A 22,453-nucleotide genomic window follows, 5' to 3' on the forward strand; every position below is an offset into this window, starting at 1 on the left:
AAGCAACTCCTCTTTGAGAGTGAGCAAGGGCACCTGGAAACCATAAATGAAACAAAAAGACAACCCATGGATGGGAGAAAATATTTGTAAACAAGGTAACTGACAAGGGCTTAATTTCCAAAATATACCACAACTCATACAACTCAATAACAACAACAAAACCCCATCAAAAAATGGGCAGAAGACCTAAACAGACATTTCTCCAAAGAAAACATACAAATGGCATTAGGCCCATGAAAAGTTGCTCAATATTGCTAATTATTAGAGAAATGCAAATTAAAACTACAATGAGGTATTATCTCACACCAGTCAGAATGGCCATCATTCTGAAGTCCACAAACAATTGGTGTGGAGAATAGGGAACACTCCTGCACTGTTGGTATGCCATTATAGAAAACAGTCTGGAGGTTCCTTAAAAAACTAAAAATAGAGTTACTGTAAGATCTACCAATCCCACTCTTGGGTATATACCTGGAGAAAACTCTAATTTGAAAAGATACATGCACACCAATGTTCATAGCAGCACTATTTACAATAGCCAAGACATGGAAGCAACCTAAATGTCCATCAACATATGAATGAATAAAAAAGGTATTATATATATATACATACAAAATATATAATGAAATATTACTCAGCCATAAAAAAGAATGAAATAATGCAATTTGCAGCAACATGCATAGACCTAGAGATTATCTTACTAAGTGAAGTCAGAGGACAAATACCATATGATATCACCTATATGTGAAATCTAAAATATGATATAAATGAACTTATTTACAAAACAGAAAGACTCACAGACAGAAAACAAACTTACGGTTACCAAAGGGGAAAGGTGGGGACGGATAAGTTAGCAGTTTGGAATTCACAGATACAAACTACTATATATAAAATGGATAAACAACAAGGATGTACTGTATAGCACAGGAAACTATATTCAGTGTCTTGTAATAACCTAAAATGAAAAATGATATGAAAAGGAATGTATATTTTTTATATATATATGTATAAGACTGAATTACTTTGCTATACACCAGAAACTAACAACATTGTAAATCACTATACTTCAGTTTTTAAAAAAATCAGTGAAAGGTCAAAACAAAACAGAACAAAACAACCCCATCCCCCCAAGCCTCCTTCTAAAATGGTTCAGGGAAACTACTATATAAAAATAAGTAACAGAAAGTTATCAGACAAATTCCATAAAAGTTTCTATTTTAAAAAGGGAGAGAATAAGGAACACAATAACATCCCTACAGACAATGAAATCACATCAGAAAGCAACGTGCACTAAAGATCAAAATTGGAACCTACTATTTCAAAATGAACTTATGTTGCATTTAGGAAATGATACAAAATATGAAGGAACAATATAAATTGGAACAAGAAAAATTCAGAAATGAGGTGCTAACTCAGAAAAGAATTAGAAATAAAAAGAATTTAGAAATAAAGACTTAACTAGAAGGAACACAACAAGGAATAAACCAACAGATGCCTATGAGAAATAGAAGGTAAAAATGAGGAAAATTTCTAAAACTGGAAAGAAATGAAGAAAGTAATAAAAAAAAAAAAGACTTGAGATACAGAGAAAAATACTGAAGACAGGCAAAGAAGATCAAACATATTAATAGAAATTCCTGAAGGAGAAAACCAAAGCAATGGAACAGAAAAAATACTAAAAATTCATACTACTAATACTACTAATTATTATTATTATAAAAATTCTGATACAAAAAAGATTTGCAATTACATGTTGAATAAGTAGGTGATGTACCTGAGAATATCAATTCAGAACAACAAACTCCAAGTCATATTAGTAAAATTACTTTAAAGAAAATAGCAAATTATTTGGGCCCCTAGGGAGAAATGAATACGTGACTTTTAAAAGGAAAAAAATCAGGTTGTCCTCAGAAATTTTGAGAGTAAATATTTTATAAATATAAAATGGAGTAAAATATTTTAATACACAATGGAAGGAAATATAAGCCAAATATTTTATATCTAGCAACTAAAGAACTTTTATTAACATATGAGTATCAGGAAATACTGTAGGTTAAAAGACATGTCAGTTAAAAAACAGCAAGGCAAAACATAGTGTTTAGAGATGTACAAATGGATAATATTATGAAGGAATACAAGGAAGTGACTACTAGAAAAGTTAGGAGAGTTTTAGTGGTTACTTATGGAGACATGGAAAGGTAGTAATTGAGACAGGGCACACGGAGGAATTTCTGGGTTATCTGGTAAACTTCTGTTTCTTGACCTGAGTGATGGTTATAGGGGTATTTCTCTTATCACAATTCATTTAGCTATATTTTTTGTGGTTCTTCTGTATCTGTGTTTTATTTTTGCAATAAAAAAGATTTTTAAAAAGTAAGCAACAACAGAGTCTCAGGAATTATAACTTAACTTTCCCCCTACCTCACAGCATGTATACATGGACGGGAAAAGGCATAAAAATCAGTGCTTTTGAAAGCCACTCAAGCCTGAAAACATTTGTATTTTCTGGAAAACTGTTCCAGTTTCTTAGAGAATGAACAAAAACTGGAATTCTAAAGGGATTAAAATATCATGTCTGCTAGCCTTCGAGCGTATTTAGAGCCTGAATAGACATAACCTGGATGGGGCAGGAATTCAAGCCCTGAACATGGTTTAAGGTAATCTCCAACAGGTGCCTCTATCATCCTGACAGAAGTAATGTCAATTGTTTCTTGATCTCAGGGAAGCTTCACAAATAATTATTTTCAGGGGCTCTGAAAAGCATGTGTAAAAGAAACTAAACCCCTGATGAAACAAGGTACCATGAGAGAGAACCATAAGACAGCAACAATAGGCTTTTATTTGAATCACAGATACAAGCTACCAAAGAACTTTGCTTATATTTAAAGTTTGACTTTATTTCTTTAACATATATGTAGAAAACTATTAAAAAAAACATAGATTTGGAAAAGAAATAAAACTTTTATATGTGAAAAGTACAAAAACCAAAATTAGATATTTAGTGTATGAGTTGGGCACAAAATTGGATACAATAACAGAAAAGAGAATTACTTTACTGGAAGAAAGATCAAAATAAAATACCCAGATTCTATCAGAGAGAGAGACAAAATGAAGCTCTACATAAAAGAGACTGTAAGGATATGTCAGAGTTTGAGTTGCAATTAAACTTCAATATTAGAAGAAACTATAAATGAACAATCTCCAAAGATGATGAAAGTGTCTAAACCATTGACTTAAATCCTCCAACCTGGACCCATTATGGAGAAACTGCAGAAAATCAGACAATGAGAAAATCTTAAAGCACCAAAAGAAAAAGAATAAATTTCTTTCAAATTAGCCAGTAGACTGACAGCTAACTTTTCATAGCAGCAGTGAAAGTTGAGAGTGGAATGACAGCTGAAATAAAATACTGTCCACTGAAATAAAATAATAATGAGACATAGGGGAAATGATCCCACCTGGAAGTGTTGAGAAACAAGAATGAATGAAAAGCTATATAGGAATTAAGGGGGGCAAATGTAAAGGAACAGTGACTATAAAAAAGTTATGTCTGTGGGGTTAAAAAAGAATAAAAATGCAAGGGAACAATAATCTACATTGGGATGAGTGGACAAATGTAGCTAAAATACTCTTAAGTACTTTCTGTTTTCATGGGAGTGAATAAAGATGTGAACTCTTAGAACTTGATACGTTTTAGCATTCATATTTTCTGAGGTAACCCTTAAAGCATAGAAATAGTATGTAGAATTTACAATAGTAGAGGTAAAAAAAAAAAAAGATAACATTTAAACTCCTGAAGAAAACAAGGAGAAAAAAAGAATACAGAATTGGCAAGATAAAAACCGAAAAGCACAAAGCAAGATGGTAGATTTAAAGCAAAATATACCCATAGTCATATTGAATAAATTAGATCTAATACTCTACTTAAAAGACAGATAATGTCAAATTGAATTTAAAAATTCAACTGTATTGTGTTTATCAAACACATCTCTAACTTAAGGACACAAAAAGATTAAAATTAAGGATGGAAAAAATTTTATCATGCAAACAATGAACAGGAAAGTTATGTAACTGTACTACTAGCAGACAATCTAAACTTTAAGACAAGATGCATCATTAGAGATAGTTTGTTTGAAGATCTTGTCTGATGTAGTTATCATGCAAGATGACTTTTTCTCATGCTCCCCTCCCCTTAAATAATATACAGTCCCCAGACTCTCCTTTTTCTCTTATGTAGGTTGTTACAACTTAGACAAAAGGTATAGAATGTCTACAAAGGATCCTAACGCATATGCAGGAGGTGTAGACATTACCCAGTGTTTTCAGTTGAGTGAGGAATAGCTGTATTACTTTAAGTGAGATTTTCATTTTCGGCTATGGAAAGAACTATGTATGATTAACGGTATGCCATCTTGTGAACACTGATCATTTATTTGGCTGCCCAGTTCATGTGTACCCTTGCTATGATGAAACATCCATCTTTAAGAAGCAGAGGCTGATTCTCACTAACCTGAAAATGCGTCTCAGCCTCTACACCAGCTCACGCACAGGGATGGGACCTAAGCTTCAGCACTCAAACACACTCCTCTCAGAACAGCAAGGTGATGGTACAAGGGAACAAGGATGGTGGCAATTCCATCTGGGTGATGGGTAACCCCAGGTACATAGGGGGCAGTAGCAGGAAAGTCCAAAGTCCAGCACCCATGGTGTCAGTATTGTGAGTTGGGGATTCTGTGTACAGCAACAGCAGTGGTGACCTCACCACACAAGTTCTGTGTCATCATTTGGAGCACTATTCCTGGCTCTGTATCTTTGTTCTTCAGCACTCTAACATTTCCTATGAGCAACTCAATATCATTTGAATCAATTCCTTATCTAGTCAAATTAACAAAAGGTAGAACATACTGACTGTAACCAATATGTTCCCATTAAAATTAGAAATAAAACAAAGATGGCTACAGAAAAAAAATTTTGTGGGTAATAATTTAATCACAACCTTTTCGTTCTGATTTCTGGACTGATTGAAAAATAGAACATTTTTGTCAGTAAAGCTTAAAATGCATGTCCTAATACTTCATTCAAACTCTAGACACTGGGTCATACACAGGTGGAGGACTGGGTCTGCAAAGTGGCATACAGAATCATAGCCTGCCCCAGGAACATGAGAAATTCAGGGTCAAATATAGAGAGGTAATTTATGTGTTTTAACACATTTCACCAAAGCAATACATCGTTTTTCTTATGATACACAAACAAGAGTAGGGGTGAAAATAGGAAGCAGAAATTATTCTCAAAATCTGACCCTTCAGTCTGTAAAAATGGGGAAAATATGGTTAAAAGAAAAAGTCCTGCTCAAAACCACTGTCATCAGGTCTATAGCATGAAATAAGAAAATAAAATAGGTGTAATACTGTTAGATGGGTATATACCTTTATCTGCAAATTATAAGAAGTCAAAAGAATCACTTTATAATCAATAGCCTAATAAAATGTTAAATTTTCAGATATTACTAGCATATTTTAAGAACTGTATATATTATATTTTATGTACATTATAAAGATATTAGAGGGTAAGGAGGATGAAGAGCTGTCAAAGAAATTTCAAGACATACACATATATTAATGAATAGCCACTCAGTGTCAATTGTGCAGTCATTTGGGATACTCATATTTAAAACTGAGTAATTCAAAATATAATCCCAATGAGTTTTTAATTGGAACTGGATAAAAATATTTTAAAAATTCTAACAAAGAAACATTTACCTTTATCTTCAAATAAAAACTATATATTTATAATATATGTATCTTTATTTACAAGTAATAAGTTACTGAAAAGTATAAATGAAAGATTCCTGGAATGTAGATCTGAGGATATGAGCATTTATTACATGAGAAGTATACTCATATTTTAATTCAGTAGATGAACAGTTTAATAATTGTTTCTGGCATCATTTGCCTTATTTCTGAATGGAAACAAAGCTGACATACTATGTCATACCATATATAATAATCAATCCAGATGGATTAAATGTTAAATCTGTGTGTGTTTATACACTCACATAAACACATATATGAAAAACTGCACTTTGTTCCTTTATCTTCTTGCCCTCTGAAATTTTCTATAAATAATACCTTTTTAAGAAACATAGAAAACATTGGAAATGGTTAGGGAAATCTATTTTATAGAAATAAAATAGACAAGAATATATTGTAAGAGTGTTTATTGCAGCACCGATTTTAAATGGCAAAGAAGGGGAGACCATCTGAAATATCAGAACTGGGGAAATACTGTAGTTGAGTAGGTATTGGTACAAGCATACTGGGGAATATACTGTAATCACTTAAAAGGCTAGGTTCAATCATTATTTACTGATGAAAGAAAATCCAAAATGTACAGTTGAATGTAAAAAAGCAAATTACAGAGAAATGTATAAAGTATCATCCATTTTTTGGTAAAAATATACCAAAATAAATAATTTATTTGTAGTAGTGTTTAAGCACGAAGAAATATGTACACAAGGCTTAAATGTTACTCACAAGGAAATAGACAGAGGGGGAGGGAGTGAGGAATGGAGAGGAGCAGAGATACTGATTTTTTTCTTTTTATTGGCATTGTTTCACTGGTTTGGGTGCAAATACATTACCTCTGTAATTTTAGATGAGGAACTTAATACATGACTTGAAATACACACACCAAAGACTATAAAATGTCAATTAGTTCTCATTTTGATAGTAGTGCAAAACATTAAAACAAAATAGCTTCATCTTTACTAATTCTCCCATCTGCAGTTACGCTGCTCACTCTACTTATCTCAAATTGATTATGAAGTATTTTACTTCTTCATACCTGGTAAAAAATATAGTAACTCAAAATTTTTTTCTTTTAATGTCCTCTAATGTGGGACTTAAAGAGTGGGGCATGAAAGGACAGATCTATAGTAACTTCAGATACATGGATTTTCCTTCCACAGGTACTGTTGTAGCCATCCAATGTAGGAAGCTGCTTGCTTGAGCATGAAAGTTGAGGCCCAGGAAAGGCCCATCTCAGAACACTAACCTAAACCTGCAGGACACTTTTTTTTTTTAACTTTTGGGTTACTTAAGAAATCTTTAGCAGGCTTCCACACAATAATGGCAGAGTTGAGTAGTTGCAACAGAAACAATATGGCCTACAAAGGGTAAAATATTTACTTTCCAGCCGTTTACAGAAAGTTGGCTGACCTTTTGGCCCAAAACAGAATACATAATTCCAGTGACATATTTGCTGCTAGTGCAAAATAGGGATGGTCTGGCTTTTTTTTTTCTCAATAGGTTAACCTTTTTAAAATTTTCTGCTTTGTGTGTATGTATAGTTCAAGAATGGGATATAGAACATATAAAATATTTATCCTATTTTCTAACTGACATGATGCAGATAATACAAAAATCTACATATAGAAAATATGGATATGGATCAAGTCCTTAAAAAAAAAAAACTTTGTACTTAGAGATTAGCTACTTTATCCCTGGAAATACTTTTCATATTTAAGAAATTCTGGGAAAATTGTCGTGTTATAGTATCCCTTGCCCCACTTAAATTTCCTCGGGACCAAGGAGTTCGCACTATTAAAAACTCCTCCTGTGAGCCTTTTGCTCACCTATTGCTCTAGCGTCCAGAACAAAATTAACCTATGGGTCACTTGCTACTTGCAGAGTCAATATATCTTCTTTGGTCCCCATCATGTTTGAAAAAAAAAAAAAAAAAAGGAGCTGCCATTTAAAACTCAAGGGCTATCACACAATGAACAAAGGAAGATTCTGGATTCTCCCCAAATGTCAGAAAATCTGGCAAAATGAGGCCTACACTTCCTCATAGCACTCATTAGCTGGAACTGGGCACTGGGCATCCTCTCTAGCTACTGTCCCAACCAGGTTCATTTCTATTATTCATTTAATAGATACCTACAATTTGCTATTTTCTTTAGTATGCTTGTCTATATCTTCATGGATGACCCTGAAAAAGAGCTTCCTTTCTTGTGTCTTTCTAACCCATTTCTAACATAAGGATTATGTTGGAGTATGTTATGATATGTCTACTTCTATATAACAAACAGTTCCTTGAACGCTTGGTAAAGTTTGCCTGTTCTCATCACAAGGAAAAAAATTCTGTAAGTATATATGGTGGTGGTTGTTCACTAGACTGACTGTGGTCATTTCTGAATATACATAAATATCAGATCATTATGTTGTACACCTGAAACTAATATGTTAGTACCAGTTATATCTCAATTAAAAAAAGTTTTACCTGAAAAGAAATTCGGTTTGTTGCTTCTTTAGTAACAGCTACCACATCTCACGCTAAATATCCCTTTATCTGTTTATAAGAGGGTCTTCCAAGGGTTCTAATTGACTTGGAGTCAATACCGGTAATTTGTATTTTCCTAAAAAGTAATTTTGTCTAGGTTTTCAAATGTATTGGAAAGAAGCATTGTATTCAGTGTAAAATTTAAAATTGATAACTATAAGGCTTTTTTATATGTTTGCATATCCATTTTTCATAGTTCTGTTTGTCTTTTCACACTTTTTCTTCATCAGTGTCACCAATGTTTTGTCTATATTATTGTTTTTACGTTAGGTATTATATGATGTAGTAAAAAGGATACCACTCTGAATATAGCCTTTCCTGCTCATTACACACGTTACTTTCCCCACTAACACCCAGGATTATTTCATGTTCCATAGGAAGTAAGTGATGATGGCAAATTTTCTTACTTCATTACCCTCAATGGATCTTACTTCCATTATATATCCTGATGTTGAGTAAGGTCTGTAGAAACAGTTGCTTTTCAACAAATGATATTAATGACAACGATGAATACAGCAGCAATGACCAACATTCTGTGGGTATCTATTTATTATATGACAGGCACAATTCTAAAAATTTTGTCTTTATTTGATCCTTACACAAAATTATGAGGTAGGTATTATAAATATCCTCACTGTATAGTTTCTGCTGAGACATACATGTATAAAAACAAAATTACTCAGGTAGGAGAAATACTAAACAGATAAAGACTATCCTTTGGGAAGGGAAATGAGCGCAAGGATAATGGTCAAAGGGTATGTCTGCCTTATTTGCAATGTTTAAATCTATTATAAGGAAAATATATTGATATATTATTTCTGCAATTAAAATAAGACATGATTCAAGGATACGCCCAGGGAGAGCGTCCATCAGGGCACTGTGTATAACAGCAAAAACTCCGGAGGAAACTGCAATGTCTATCAATAGGGATTTGAAGAAATATTATAGCAACACGTGGAAACAACCATGAAGATACTAGGATCTCCATGTACTGAGTGATAAGCTGTCTGTGAATGTTTTTACAGTAAGAACGTCTGAATTTTGTAAAGAGCAGAAAGAATAAGACATCTTCAAAAATAAAGACATCTTCACTTTTATTGGGCATTAAAGGTATTTTTAAAATAAAGGTATTTTACAAACCATGATGTAAACAGACGGACTTTACAGTCATATGAATTTAAGATGGATTAAGAGATGAATATAACAACTATAGGCAAATTCGGGGAAAAAGAAAATGAAAGTCACAGGATTACATTTCAGCATGTATACTTTGATGTTTAAGATAAGGTTAGAAAGGTGCCCAAAGTGCTGCTGTCATTTTCAATGTTTAAGAGACTGAATTATCTGATGGCAAGAGAAACAGGAGCTTTTATTAAAGGGCTTCCAAAGTGTATTCTACTCATAGGGAGTTTCTCCTACAAGATTTTTCATGGCTGAATAAGCTGTCATTGACAAATAAGATGTTTCTACATGATTCTATTTAGAGGGATTAATATCAAGATAAATTCTCTTGTTGAATAGTTGATGTTGAATAGTTTTGAGCTGTAATTGAAAGCCTTCCCACACATTTTAGATGTTCTATGTTTTATCACCAGTACAAATTTTGATGTGGAATAAGTTGTGAGTCATAATTAAAGGTCTTTCCACATTCCCTATATTCATAGGGTTTCTCACCAGTATGGATTCTATGATGACTAATAAGCTGTGAACTCTGAGAATAGGCCTTCCCACATATCTTACACTCATAGGGCTTCTCGCCAGTATGAATTCTCTGATGTCGAGTAAGGTCTGAACCAGAACGAAAAGCCTTTTCACACTCCTTACATTCATAGGGTTTCTCACCTGTGTGGATTCTCTGATGTTTAATCAGTTGTGAGCTCTGACTAAAGGCATTACCACATTCCTTACATTCGTAGGGTTTCTCCCCTGTGTGAATCCTCTGATGCTGAGTAAAGTTTGAGCCACTGCTAAAGGCTTTCCCACATTCTTTACATTCATAGGGCTTCTCACCAGTGTGAATTCTCTGATGTCGAGTGAAGTTGGAGCCACTACTAAAGGCCTTCCCACATTCCTTACATTCATAGGGTTTCTCACCAGTGTGAATTCTGTGATGGCGAGTAAGGTCTGAGCCGCAAATAAAGGTTTTTCCACATTCCTTACATTCAAAGGGTTTCTTGCCAGTATGAATTTTCTGATGATGACTGAGTCTTGAGGGATGTCTAAAGGCCTTTCCACATTCCTTACATTCATAAGGTTTCTCAATGGTATGAATTATCTGATGTGTGGTAAGCTGTGAGTCACGTCTAAAGTTTTTCCTATATTCCTTAGTAGCACAGTATTTCTCTTTATTATTAATGATTTGCTGTAATGTCAAGGATGGATGTTGACTAAAAGTGGGCATGCCTTCATGGGTGAATATCAGTTGACTGAAATGTCCCTCCTGAGAGCCAGGTTGTCTCTCAAACTGGCCATTACATTCCCAGTCACCTCTGAAACTAGAGCACTGAAGGTCATGTCTTGTAAGTCTTTCCATTATCTCCCACTGGGCTGACTCTATTTCATAAATTTCCTTCTTCAGAAATAATTTCTTGGTCTCACATCTTGATTCCAGGACTGAAAGAAAATATGAAAGCAATCACTCACATTTTTCTTGTTTGGGAGAAATAAAACTTCAATTAAAATGGGAGAATTAAACTGAATTTAAAAAAAAAAAAGGACAAGAAAAGAGTGCGGAAAGATGGCACAGTAGGATGAGGGCAGTAAGAAAGCCACTGGTTTCCAGATGTTGCTATAAATCAGAATTACTTAGGGGAGCTTGCTAAATACACAGATGCCTTAGACCCCCTTGCTACAGCTTGACTCTAATCACACATACACACACAAAAAATCTTACAGCATATGCACACACACACACACGAGCATCCCAAGGCATGAGCTGTAAAACAAGGGAAATGATCATACCTACTTAATAACTGTTGTCAGGATTAAATGAGTATGTCTGAGGGAAATTTTCCAGGGGTTGGCAAAGACTTGGAATAATTTTTATAAGTAAAGTTTTATTGGAACACAGCCATTCCGTATTTATTGGAATATGTAAATTTACTCGTTTATGTATTGTCTGTGGCTGTTTTTGAGCTACAGTGGCAGGAGTAGCTGCAACAGAGGTTGTATTGTCTGCAAGCCTAAAATATTTGCTATTTGGCCCTTTAAAAAAAGTTTTCCAGGCCCTGGTTAGATCTGTGTTGTCCATTACAGTGGCCACTAGCATATGTGTCTATTTGAATTTAACATAATTAAAATTAAAAAAAAATTCAAATTCAGTTCCTCAGTGGCAGTATCCACATTTCTCGTATTCAACAGCCAAATGTGGCTAGTGTCGACCACATTGGAAATCACAAACATAAGACATTTTCACCATTGCTGAAAATTCTAGATTTAGTAATACCTTAAGAAAAGTCAAGTGTTGAGTGAATCTAGCATGGGTGGTGTATAGGGAGAATTTTTTGTGATTAGATATGGTATATGAAAATACTTTGATGAAAATACTACGCCTTGGAATTCTGTGATTCTGAACTTAGAGAAAAAGAGGAGAGGCGTTAACAAGTGCTCAAGCACTGCAGCAGTGATGGCCAACTAACAGGAAGGGCGTCTGTAGGTTCAAAGAGAAGGAAAAAGAATTTAATGGGAGGCAGTGTATTGCTATTGAAAGATCAGAGGTACAAGATTCAGTTATAGGAGTTTTGAAGTCAAACTCAGTTAATTACAAGCTTTGTTTTCTTGGGCAAATGAGTTCATCTTTCTGAGCCCCCAGTTGTCTGTCTGCATGACAGGAATGGTAACTCCTGCAATCATTGTGAGGATTGAGAATACTATATCAAAAAGTACTGGGTATAAAATTAGAATTTGGAAGATAATATTATGGAAGAATTTCCATACAAAAATGGGAATGTTAGGCAAGTTAAGTGTTTTGAAGACCATACTATGGACCCTGGGGGGAAACCTCAAGCCAAAAAAGTAAAGATCACTCTAGTACCATCTTCTTCCTCTTCCTCTCATAATTTATCTAGCAAATACTGCCTAATCTGTCTCCTAAATATATCCTGAAACTCTTCCTTTTATAGTAAATATAACACCTAATGAAACATCTCTCCTTCGACTATTGAATAGCCTGCTACCTGGTTTCCTCACTTGGGGTTTGCAATCTCAGATCCATTTCACTAGAAGGGCATTAGCCGGCCACTGCTCTGCTTAAAGTCCTTTTGTGGTTTCCCATGTGATGTTGCTCTTAAAATTAAAGCCAAACTCCTGAACATGGTTGACACAGCCCTGAAGGATCTGGTTCTTGCCTCCCTTTCAACCGAATCTCACAGTGTGTTCCTTTTGGTTTCTGAGCGCCATCCACATTAGCCCTATTTTGCAGTTCTTCAAATGCTCCTAGCTGATAGTCCCTGTTTAGGCCCTTTCAGGTAACTTTTCCATTTGTCTAGAAGGTATTTCCTTTTACTCTTGGCCTTGATAACTATTACTTATTTTCCAAATCTCTACTCAAAGGTCATACTTTTTGAGGCCTTCTCTGATCCTATTGCCAGATTATACCCTCCTTGTAATTACACATTTAGCACTCTGATCTCTTCCTTAACAGGATTTCCACAATTTGTAGTAACATATTTATTTAGGTTCATTTAATATCTTTTTTCCCTCAATAGGTCTTAAGTTCTGTGACGGCAAGGAAAATGTTTGTTGTCTTCATCAGTGTGAATCCAACTCTGAGTATGGTGTATGACACATATTGGAAGATCAACAAATACTTATTCGCTGACTCAATTAGCAAGTAAAGATATACTCCTTAATGAAAAATGTCTAAAAAATTCCTCTAGAAAGAGAGGACATAATTTTTTCAAACATGGCATATTGTATATATGCATTTATTACTGCTCTTTTATGAAATTCCACTAGAGTGAGAGTAATGAGATTAAAGAAAAGAAGAAACTCCATGAGGACAAAGAGAGTGGGGGAAAAATGCAGCAATAAAAGTTTGGAAACTAGAGACTAGATGAAACACTAATAAATGATATAGCAGCCATTAAAAAAAACCCAAACAATCCCTGAAACCTAAGTCACAGATTAGTCCTATTGTACAAAGCCAGTTATTTTCAGGAACACAATCGTCAGGCACCTTAGGAAACAGGGTGCAAAGGGGCTATAAAATGGAATATTAATTGAAAATCTCCAAGAAACAGACAGACCTCAGATTCTCAAACCTACTCCATATAGCACGCTGATTTTCAAGCCCACTATACCCAATAAACTCACAGAATCTGGCAGCCAAGCTTATTTTTTTAATTCCAGAAAGAAAGCAGAGGAATCTATTCTGGAGAAAATCAGCCCAAGAGGAAAGACCTGACAGGTGGTGTCTGTTCTAGGCAGATCACTCTACAGTGACTACATTAACAAATCTACAAATCCTCAGTCACTAACGAGCTCAAATGGGCTTTTCAATGCCATGGGTTTCTATGAGCTAATAGCCTTGAGTCACTAGCTATTTCAGGAAACCCTTAAATATAAGAGCTTAAAACTAAAGAGAAAAAAACTCTGGAAAGAGACAATGAAGGAGAAAAAAATCCAAAATTCAAAAGAATGCTTCTAAAAACCACATGTAACAATCCCACAAGAGAATGATGCCAGAAAAAAGAAATACATTTTTATAAGAAATAATACAGGATTAGAAGTTAATAAAATTATCTCACAGAAAGTACAACATAAAAAGAAAGGTGGAAAATAGGAAAAAAAATTCTAGGGCTAGCACAAGAAATTTAAGATTGAATTATGAGTGTTCAATCATTCAGAAAATTAAATGAGCCCTTACTGTGTCAGACATGGTGCCAAGCACTGGATACAAAAAAATGATCAAAGTTTGAAACATACAGAATACAGAAAAAGAGAAAACAATGGGAAACAAATGATCAACAAAATAATACAAGAAAATTCCAGTGATTTTTAGTTTCTAGAATCTCAGTGAGTCTCAGTGAGTGCCCAGCCAAATGAAAGAATAAAATGAACATCATGATACTTCAACATGAACATGAGAACATCACAAATAAATAATAAACTCTAAAAGCTTTCAAAGAGATTAAACAGATCACCTAAAATAATTAAGAACCTGAATAGGTTGTGGAATTCTCAACAACACTAGATGCTAGAAGACTTTAGAAATCCTTGGAGTAATGCCTTCAAAAATTTGAAGTAACTTTTTCAACCTAAAATTACATCTCCAGTCAAATTATCAATCAAATTATGAGGATGAAATGAAAACATTTTTATTCATGCAAGGATTCACAAAATATGCTTTCTGTTTACTTCTTTGGCATATTTTAGAAAGATGTGTTTCGGAATAATGAGAAAACAAAGAAAGAGGAAGGCAGGAGATCCAACAGTTAAAGTATATAAAAGTATCCAAGGCATGCAAAAACAGAAGAGAATCAAAAAGGAACTCAAAGTTGAGTGGTAAAGGGAATCAATGGGATGATCCAAAAGGAATCCACTGGATGGTAATAAAGGGAAATTCTAAAAAATAGCTATGTAACAATTGTCCCTGCGTAAGAACAATAGAGGGTCAGGGGAAGATGTCTCAAAAAACATACAGTTACCTAACATGTCTGAAAAGAGTTAGGTTAGTGCCAGACGTACAGAAAACTAAGCAACTCTCAGTTAAGATAAGGTTTAACTTCATGGAAAAGAAAGCCATTTACACAGCCATTAAGTGAACTAAATAATGATTTAATTAAATTCATGCTATAAGTATATTTGGAGGATGAGGAAAGAGGATGTAAAGTAAGCTAAATCTTCAAATTCCACAGCGAAAAGTCAACCATCATCACTAAAACTAGAATTGATTCTTGAAAAAAAATTCTCAGGGAAAGGATAGAATTGGTGATTGATAAATGATGGCAGGGTCATGGAGAAGGAAGAGTAATAGGAAATAAAATAAACATAAAATATGAATTCTATCAGCCATAAAAAACGACAACATAACGCCATCTGCAGCAACATGGACGTCCCTGGAGAATGTCATTCTAAGTGAAGTAAGCCAGAAGAGAAAGAAAAATACCATATGAGATCGCTTATATGTGGAATCTAAAAAAGAAAAAAAAAAAAATATAAAACAGTAACAGACTCACAGACATAGAATACAAACTTGTGGTTGCCAAGGGGGTGGTGGGTGGGAAGGGGCAGACTGGGGTTTCAATATTTGTAGATACCGACAGGCATGTGCAGAATAGATAAACAAGATTATACTGTATAGCACAGGGAAATATATACAAGATCTCGTGGTAGCTCACAGCGAAAAAAAAAAGTGACAATGAATATATGTATGTTCATGTATAAATGAAAAATTGTGCTCTACACTGGAAATTGACACAACATTGTAAAATGACTATAACTTAATAAAAAAAGTTAAAAAAAAATGAATTCCAGAAGGAGGATATGGTGATGATACAGAACCAACAAGACAAATTCCCAGAGATGAAGAAAACTCTTAGTAAGTAGGTAGTTCCTTTCCATGCTGAGCAGAATTTATGAGGAAAGAGTTTTAATTAGATATTCTTGGTAGAATTTCTGAGGTTCAGAGAAAAAGAAAATTCCATGTAAGTAAAAACCCAATGAATCAGGTTGTCTCCTACTCATGTTTGTGTTCGGTGTTGCCCCAACAGTTCTCTAAAGTTCTTAATTAGTTACCAGCCTTGAGATACCAGGTTTAATATAGAAATCCGTATTTCTAGCTTTCCTTGAAAAACTGGAATATCTATCTGTTAGCACTTGGCCTGTATTCTCATATGACAGCTGTCTCCTACATTTAACAAGTGCTTACTCCTTTCAGACAGGGCAGGGACTTGCTCTCATTAGCCACTGTCCCCACTATTTCCTAGTCCCACACAGATGCCCAGGCCAGAGTTTCATTTGCCATGTACATTTGCAGTATTGCTTTTCTTAATTTTACCTTCATTCCTAAAGGGTTTTTGCTGGCCATGGCATTCTGGGTTGAGAGTTCTTTAGCAAATAAAATACTGTTCTACTTTCTTCTGACCTCCACGGTTTATGAAGAGAAATCCAGTCATTCAAATTATTGTTTCTCTACAAGTGATGCATTATTTTTCTATGGTTCTTTCATCACTTTGTCATCTATTTTCAGCAAACTGACTATGATGTGTCTAGGTATGGATTTCTTTGGGTTTATCCTGTTTAGGGTGGCTGAGCTTCTTGAATTTGTAGGTTTGTTATTTCTTTCACCAAATTTGGTAAGCCACTATTTCTTCAAATATTTTTTTTCAGTCCTATAGTTTCCCCTCTCCTTCTGGGACTTCAGTGACACAAATATGAAACCTCTGTTGTTGTCCCACACATCTCTGAGGTTGTATTCTTTTAAAGTTTTCAACCTTTTTTTCTGTTATTCATATTGGCTAATTTCCTTTGATCTACCTTCAAGTTCACTAATTCTCCTCTGTTATCTCCATTCTCCTATTGAGATTATCCAATGAGTTTAAAAATTTTTGGCCATTGTATTTTTCAGTTCTAAAATTTCCATTTGTTTCTTTTATTATCTTCTTTTTGTTAATTGGATTTTTTTCTTCTTTTTTTTTTTTTGCTGAGTTACACAGGTTCTGTATATATATTTTGGATATTAACTTTTATTAGATATATTATTTGCAAATGTTTTCTCATTCACTAGGTTGCCTTTTCATTTTCCTGATAGTTTCCTTTTCTTTGTAGATTTTTAGCCTGATGTCATCCCATTTGTTTATTTTTGCTTTTGTTGCCTTTGTTTCAGTGTCATATCCAGAAAAATCCAAGACTGATGTCAAGGAGCTTACCCTCTGTGTTTTCTTCTAGAAGTTTTATGCTTTCAGATCTTCTGTTCAAGTCTTTAATCCACACTGAGTTGATTTTTGTGTAAAGTGTAAGATAGTGGTCCAGTTTTTCCAACACCATTTATTGAAGAGACTGTCCTTTTCCCACTGTATATTCTTGGCTCCTTTTTCATGAATTAATTGACTGTATAATGGGTTTATTTCCTGTCTATTTTGTTCCATTGATCTGCATTTGTTTTTAAGCCAATATCATACTATTTTTACTATAGGTTTGTGATCTAGTTTGAAATCAGGAAGCATGATGCTTCCAGCTTTGTTCTTCTTTCTCAAGATTGCTTTGACAATTCAGGGTCTTTTGTGGGTTCCATATAAATTTTAGGATTGTTTGTTCTATTTCGCTGAAAGATGCCTTGGGATTTGGATAGGGATTGCACTGAATCTGTAGATTACTTTGGGTAGTATGAACATTTTAACAATATTAATTCTTCTAATCCATGAGCATGAAAGCATGGAAGAGTCTTCCATTTATTTGTGACTTCTTCAATTTCTTTTGATGTCTTATAGTTTTCAATGTACAGGTCTTTTCACCTCTTTAGTTAAATTTATTTCTAGGTATTTTATTCTTTGGGGGTTTTTTTTGATGCAATTATAAATGGGACTGTCTTCTTAATGTCTCTGAGAGCAGTTAGTGTATAGAAATGTAACTGGCTTCTGTATATGGATTTTGTATCCTACAACTCTTCTGAATTCATTTATTAATTCTAACAGTATTTTTGGTGGAGTCTTTGGGGTTTTCTGTATATAGTATCATGCTATCTGCAAATAGTGACAATTTTTCTTTTTTCCTTTCCAATTTGGATGACTTTTATTTTTTTTTTCTTCCCTAGCTGCTCTAGCTTAGACTGCCAGTACTATGTTGAATAAAAGTGGTCAAAGTGGGGATCCTTGTCTTGTTCCTGATCTTAGAGGAAAAGCTTTCAATTTTTCAACATTCAGTATGATGTTAGCTATGGGCCTGTCACATATGACCTTTAATATGCTGAGGTATATTCCCTCTTTTCTGAGCTTTGATCATGAATGGATGCTGAAAAAAAGTCAACATTTTAAATAAAATTTTACTTATTGTAATTTAAAAATATATATGGAAGACCAAAAAGTCAAGTATAACCAAACACTTCTGAAGAAAAAGGTGGAGGGATCTGTCCCACTAGAGGTCAGGACTTTTTATAAAAGCAAGAGTAATTACGACAGGGATAAATAAAAAGGCCAATGGAATGAGTGACCTATGTATATGTGGAATTTTAACATATGACAGAAGGAGCACCATGGATCAGTGGAAAGCAGTGGGGCAAAGATAATATGTTCCCTATATGGAGAAAATATTATAACTGCTCTCACACCATTCATGAAAATCAATTCCAGTTATATTAATAGGGCTTTTATAAGAAAGTCAAAACATAAAAATTCTTGGAAGACAAAAAAGGAGAAAATTAGGCTAGGAAAAAGTTTCTTAAGACCCCACAGGTGTGAAACATACAGGAAAAAAGTAGAATTTTTTATAAACTATGTATAATTTAACCATTAAATATATGATTTAACCATACTAACACAAAGAATTACTGTTCACCAAAAGCTATCATAAAGAAAGTGAATAAATAAGCTACAACTGGAAAACATGTCTATAAAACATGTTACTGACCAAAATTAGTACCAAGAAAATACATAAGGAGTTCCTACAAATTTTAGGAAACAGACAAACAGCCTAATACAAACATGATCAAAATGGCATTACGCAGAAGATATACTAATGGCCAAACGAGGAAATGTAATCATCTTCAACAGTAACCAGGAAAATTTAATTGAAAACAATGAAATAAGATTTTATTTAAAAAAAAAAAGATTTTAACTCACCAGATTGTTAAAAAGGAAGAAAATCTTACAATATCAATTACTGGGAAAGACGGTGATACACACACTTGGAGAACAGTTTGGCATTACCTGGTAAAGCTGAATAAGAATGTATGCCAATGTAAAACCAATTGGGCCACATGGCCTGTCTGGTATGTTTTAATGTCCACTATATTCTCAGACAAATCTCCAAAAGCCTATATCCTCTTTTTTTAGCTATGTGTCTATACAAACTAAGTGGAATGGAGACCTGAAGTGACTATCTGGAGATAACAGGATCCAACATGTTAGCTCATTTTTTTTAAAGCACCTTTAAAAAGGTTTAATTAAAAAAAAAAAAACACTCTTTAAAGGTGGGGATTTCAATTAAAGAAAGAAAGAAAGAAAGAAAGGTGGCAGGCAGGAAAAGAATGTATGCCAAGACCAGGCAATTTTATTCCTAGGTGTATTTCCTAGCAAATCTCTTGCATATGCAAATCTAGAGGTTTACATGTTATTATGCTATAATTTATGTTAATTATCTGTTATATATCCTATTGTGTATGGATTATATTTCACAAATAACTATACTATTTTTTAAAATAAAAAACTTAATGGATAGGTTGAAGAGCCAAAAAGTCAAAACTGAAGAATATACTGGTGAATCAATACAAATCAAGGCAAAGAATTCAATATAAAGGCAGTATAAATGGAAACAGAGATGAAGAGTAAAAGACACTGGAGATGATCCAGATGTTCTAAGGTCTGTTTACTGGAGCCAAGAGAGAAAAGAGGAAATGGTAGCAAGGTAGTATTTGAAGAGATGACTGCCAAGGCTTTCCTATCACCAGAAAAAGATATAAGTGCTCAGGTTGAAAAATACAACCAGAAGCAAAATATGAAGGAATAAAGGTAACCACACCTGAATATATTACAGTAAAAATTTAGCCCATTAGAAGAAAAGTTCATAAGGAATAACAATCATACATGAAGGAGAAAACATAGGAGAATATCGTCACTTCATGGTCTTATGGTAAGTAAAGATTTCTTAAACAGAACACAAAGTACAGATAGTGTGATTTTGTTTATATTAAAGATTCAAAAATAGGCCAAGGAAGAATTTCTTACGTAAGACCCAACAAGCATAAAGCACAAAAGAGAAGACTGATAAATCTGATAAAAATGAAGAACTTCTGTAAACAAAAAGAAACCATAGAGAGCTAAAAGGCAATTCAGAGTGGAAGAAGGTATTTGCAATTTTTTAGACCATGGAATATACTCATATGCAAAATAAGTAAAGAGCCATCACTAAGAAAATACAGGCAATCCAACAGAAAAACAGGTAAAAAACACTTGAACAGACAATCCACTAAAGAAGAATTTCAAAAGACCAATAATGATAATGAAAGTGTGTTCAACCTCATTAGTAAAAAGGGAAATGCAAACTAAAACCACACTGCAGTATCACTATACACTCACCAATTGGTAGAAATCTAAGTGTGACAATTCCTTACATTAGGAAGCACATGCAACAATGGGAGCTCCTATATACTGCTGGTGAGACTGTAGACTAGCGTAGGCATTAAAGAAAAGCTGGGGGGGGTACATTCAGTGGTAGAGCACATGCTTAACATACACAAGGTCCTGGGTTCAATGCCCAGTTCCTCCTCTAAAAATAATTACCCCCCCTAAAAAAAGAAAAGCTAAATATCAGGCAGCTAAAGATATGATGTCTTATGATCTATTCATTTCTCTCCTATTCAAGTAACATAGAAAATGTTCATAGTAGCTATTTGTAACTGTCAAAAACAACCTAACTGCCTATGAAAAGTAGAACTGATAAACTGTGGTATATTCATCTAATTGAATGAATCAACTCTGACTATAAGAAATAATATGTATGAAATCTTATAAGCAAAATGCTCAGTTAAAAAAGCAACATAAAAGAATATATAGTATGATTCTATGTATGTAAATTTCAGACTCAGTTAAAACTAACCTATATTGTTGCAGGTCGCTCTCTTAGGTATTAAAAGGATAAGGGGACACAAAGAGATCTGTGCTGACAGTGTTATAGTTTTGAGCTGGGTGATGGTTCCATGAGTTTAAATATCTGCCTACAGTTTGTTACTTTTCTGTACTTGTGATAATTTCCAATAAAAAGAATGCAAATATACTCACTTCTGGGCTTATCTATCTCTACAGGTACAAGTGGATAGATGGATCAGAGAAATAGAAAAAGAAGCCCTGAAATACAAGCTAACATAAATCAGAACTTATTACTGAACAGGCAGATAAAACAATGATGAAATAAGCAGCTGCTGAATAAATGGTGCTAAAATAGGATATGCGAGGAGTTGGGGGGGCACAGGTAATTGATTTGCACTCTCAATTACAGCTTACTGTAAAAGAACTTTAAGATGGATTTAAATGCTATCAAAATAGCAGAAAAAAATTTTAAAAATAACAGAACACCTATAAAATTTGTGGAGGCCACTTAATTTTCTAAAATCAGAAATAGTAATAACCACAAAAGAACTGAGTACAAACACATTAAACATACACTTAAAGATGCCAATCCAAATTAAAATTTAAAAAGTAAAAGCACCCCCTGGAAATGGGTAAATATGTTTTATTTCATAAAGTCCATAAAAATTGACTGAAAAAATAACAGTAATCGATTAAAAAAGTATAAAATACAGTAGGGAACAAGTTAAAAGACAAGAGTACCATTAAGGTGAAAATGTCCACTCTCACTAGTCCTCAAAAGAATGATGCTAAAACAATCCAGTGTACCAAGAAATCATCATAAGATTTCTTCAGGATGATAAGGCATTCACATTATGTAAGGAAGAAAATGTCCATATTTTTTAAATTACATTTTGAAGTTATGCAAAGGTGAAATAACCCGAGGTCTTGGATTCACTTAGAAATACCTGAACAGTAACAACTGGGGCAGATGAAGTACTGGTCGCCTGGCTGCTCCTCAAACACAGCTAATGCACACCTGCCTCAGGCCCTCGAATGTTTGGCTTCCTTCTCTGGCATGTTCTTCCTCCCAGTAACCATATACAATGATTCACTGCTGTACTTCTTCAGATCTCTGCCCAAACGTCACCTTATTGGAAAAAGCTTCTCTAATCATGTCACATAAAATAGCACCCTCCATCCCTTTTCTCCACTTTGTTTTTCTTTTTCACTATTATAGGATATATTATATATTCATTTATTTGTGTATCTCTCCCTGCACTGGAGGGTAAGCTCTGGGAACAGATTCTATTCACTGCTGTAACCTTGGTGTTGAGAACAGTGCCGGGCATGCAGCAGGTACTCAATGGACATATACTGAATGAATG

At 34.1% G+C, this 22,453-nt stretch overlaps 2 protein-coding genes across 3 annotated transcripts in view; one reads left to right on the plus strand and one right to left on the minus strand.

Moving 5' to 3' along the window:
- The window catches only part of LOC116666048 (translation initiation factor IF-2-like), a 407,644-nt gene that overhangs the window by 179,076 nt on the left and 206,115 nt on the right, over positions 1 to 22,453 (plus strand). The gene's annotated exons all lie outside the window — the stretch shown is intronic.
- Positions 1 to 22,453, minus strand: part of LOC102510255 (zinc finger protein 14 homolog) — a 97,248-nt gene that overhangs the window by 60,985 nt on the left and 13,810 nt on the right. Inside the window, exon 5 of one of the 2 annotated variants that reach the window (XM_032488016.1) lies at positions 9,942 to 10,956. In XM_032488016.1, the coding sequence (XP_032343907.1) occupies positions 9,942 to 10,956 (1,015 nt within the window). Of the gene's footprint in view, positions 1 to 8,830; positions 10,957 to 22,453 lie in introns of those variants that run through there. The other variant, XM_014563813.2, reaches the window with a different exon arrangement.

This window comes from Camelus ferus, chromosome 9, assembly GCF_009834535.1.
Source record: "Camelus ferus isolate YT-003-E chromosome 9, BCGSAC_Cfer_1.0, whole genome shotgun sequence".
Classification (NCBI taxonomy): Eukaryota; Metazoa; Chordata; class Mammalia; order Artiodactyla; family Camelidae; genus Camelus; species Camelus ferus.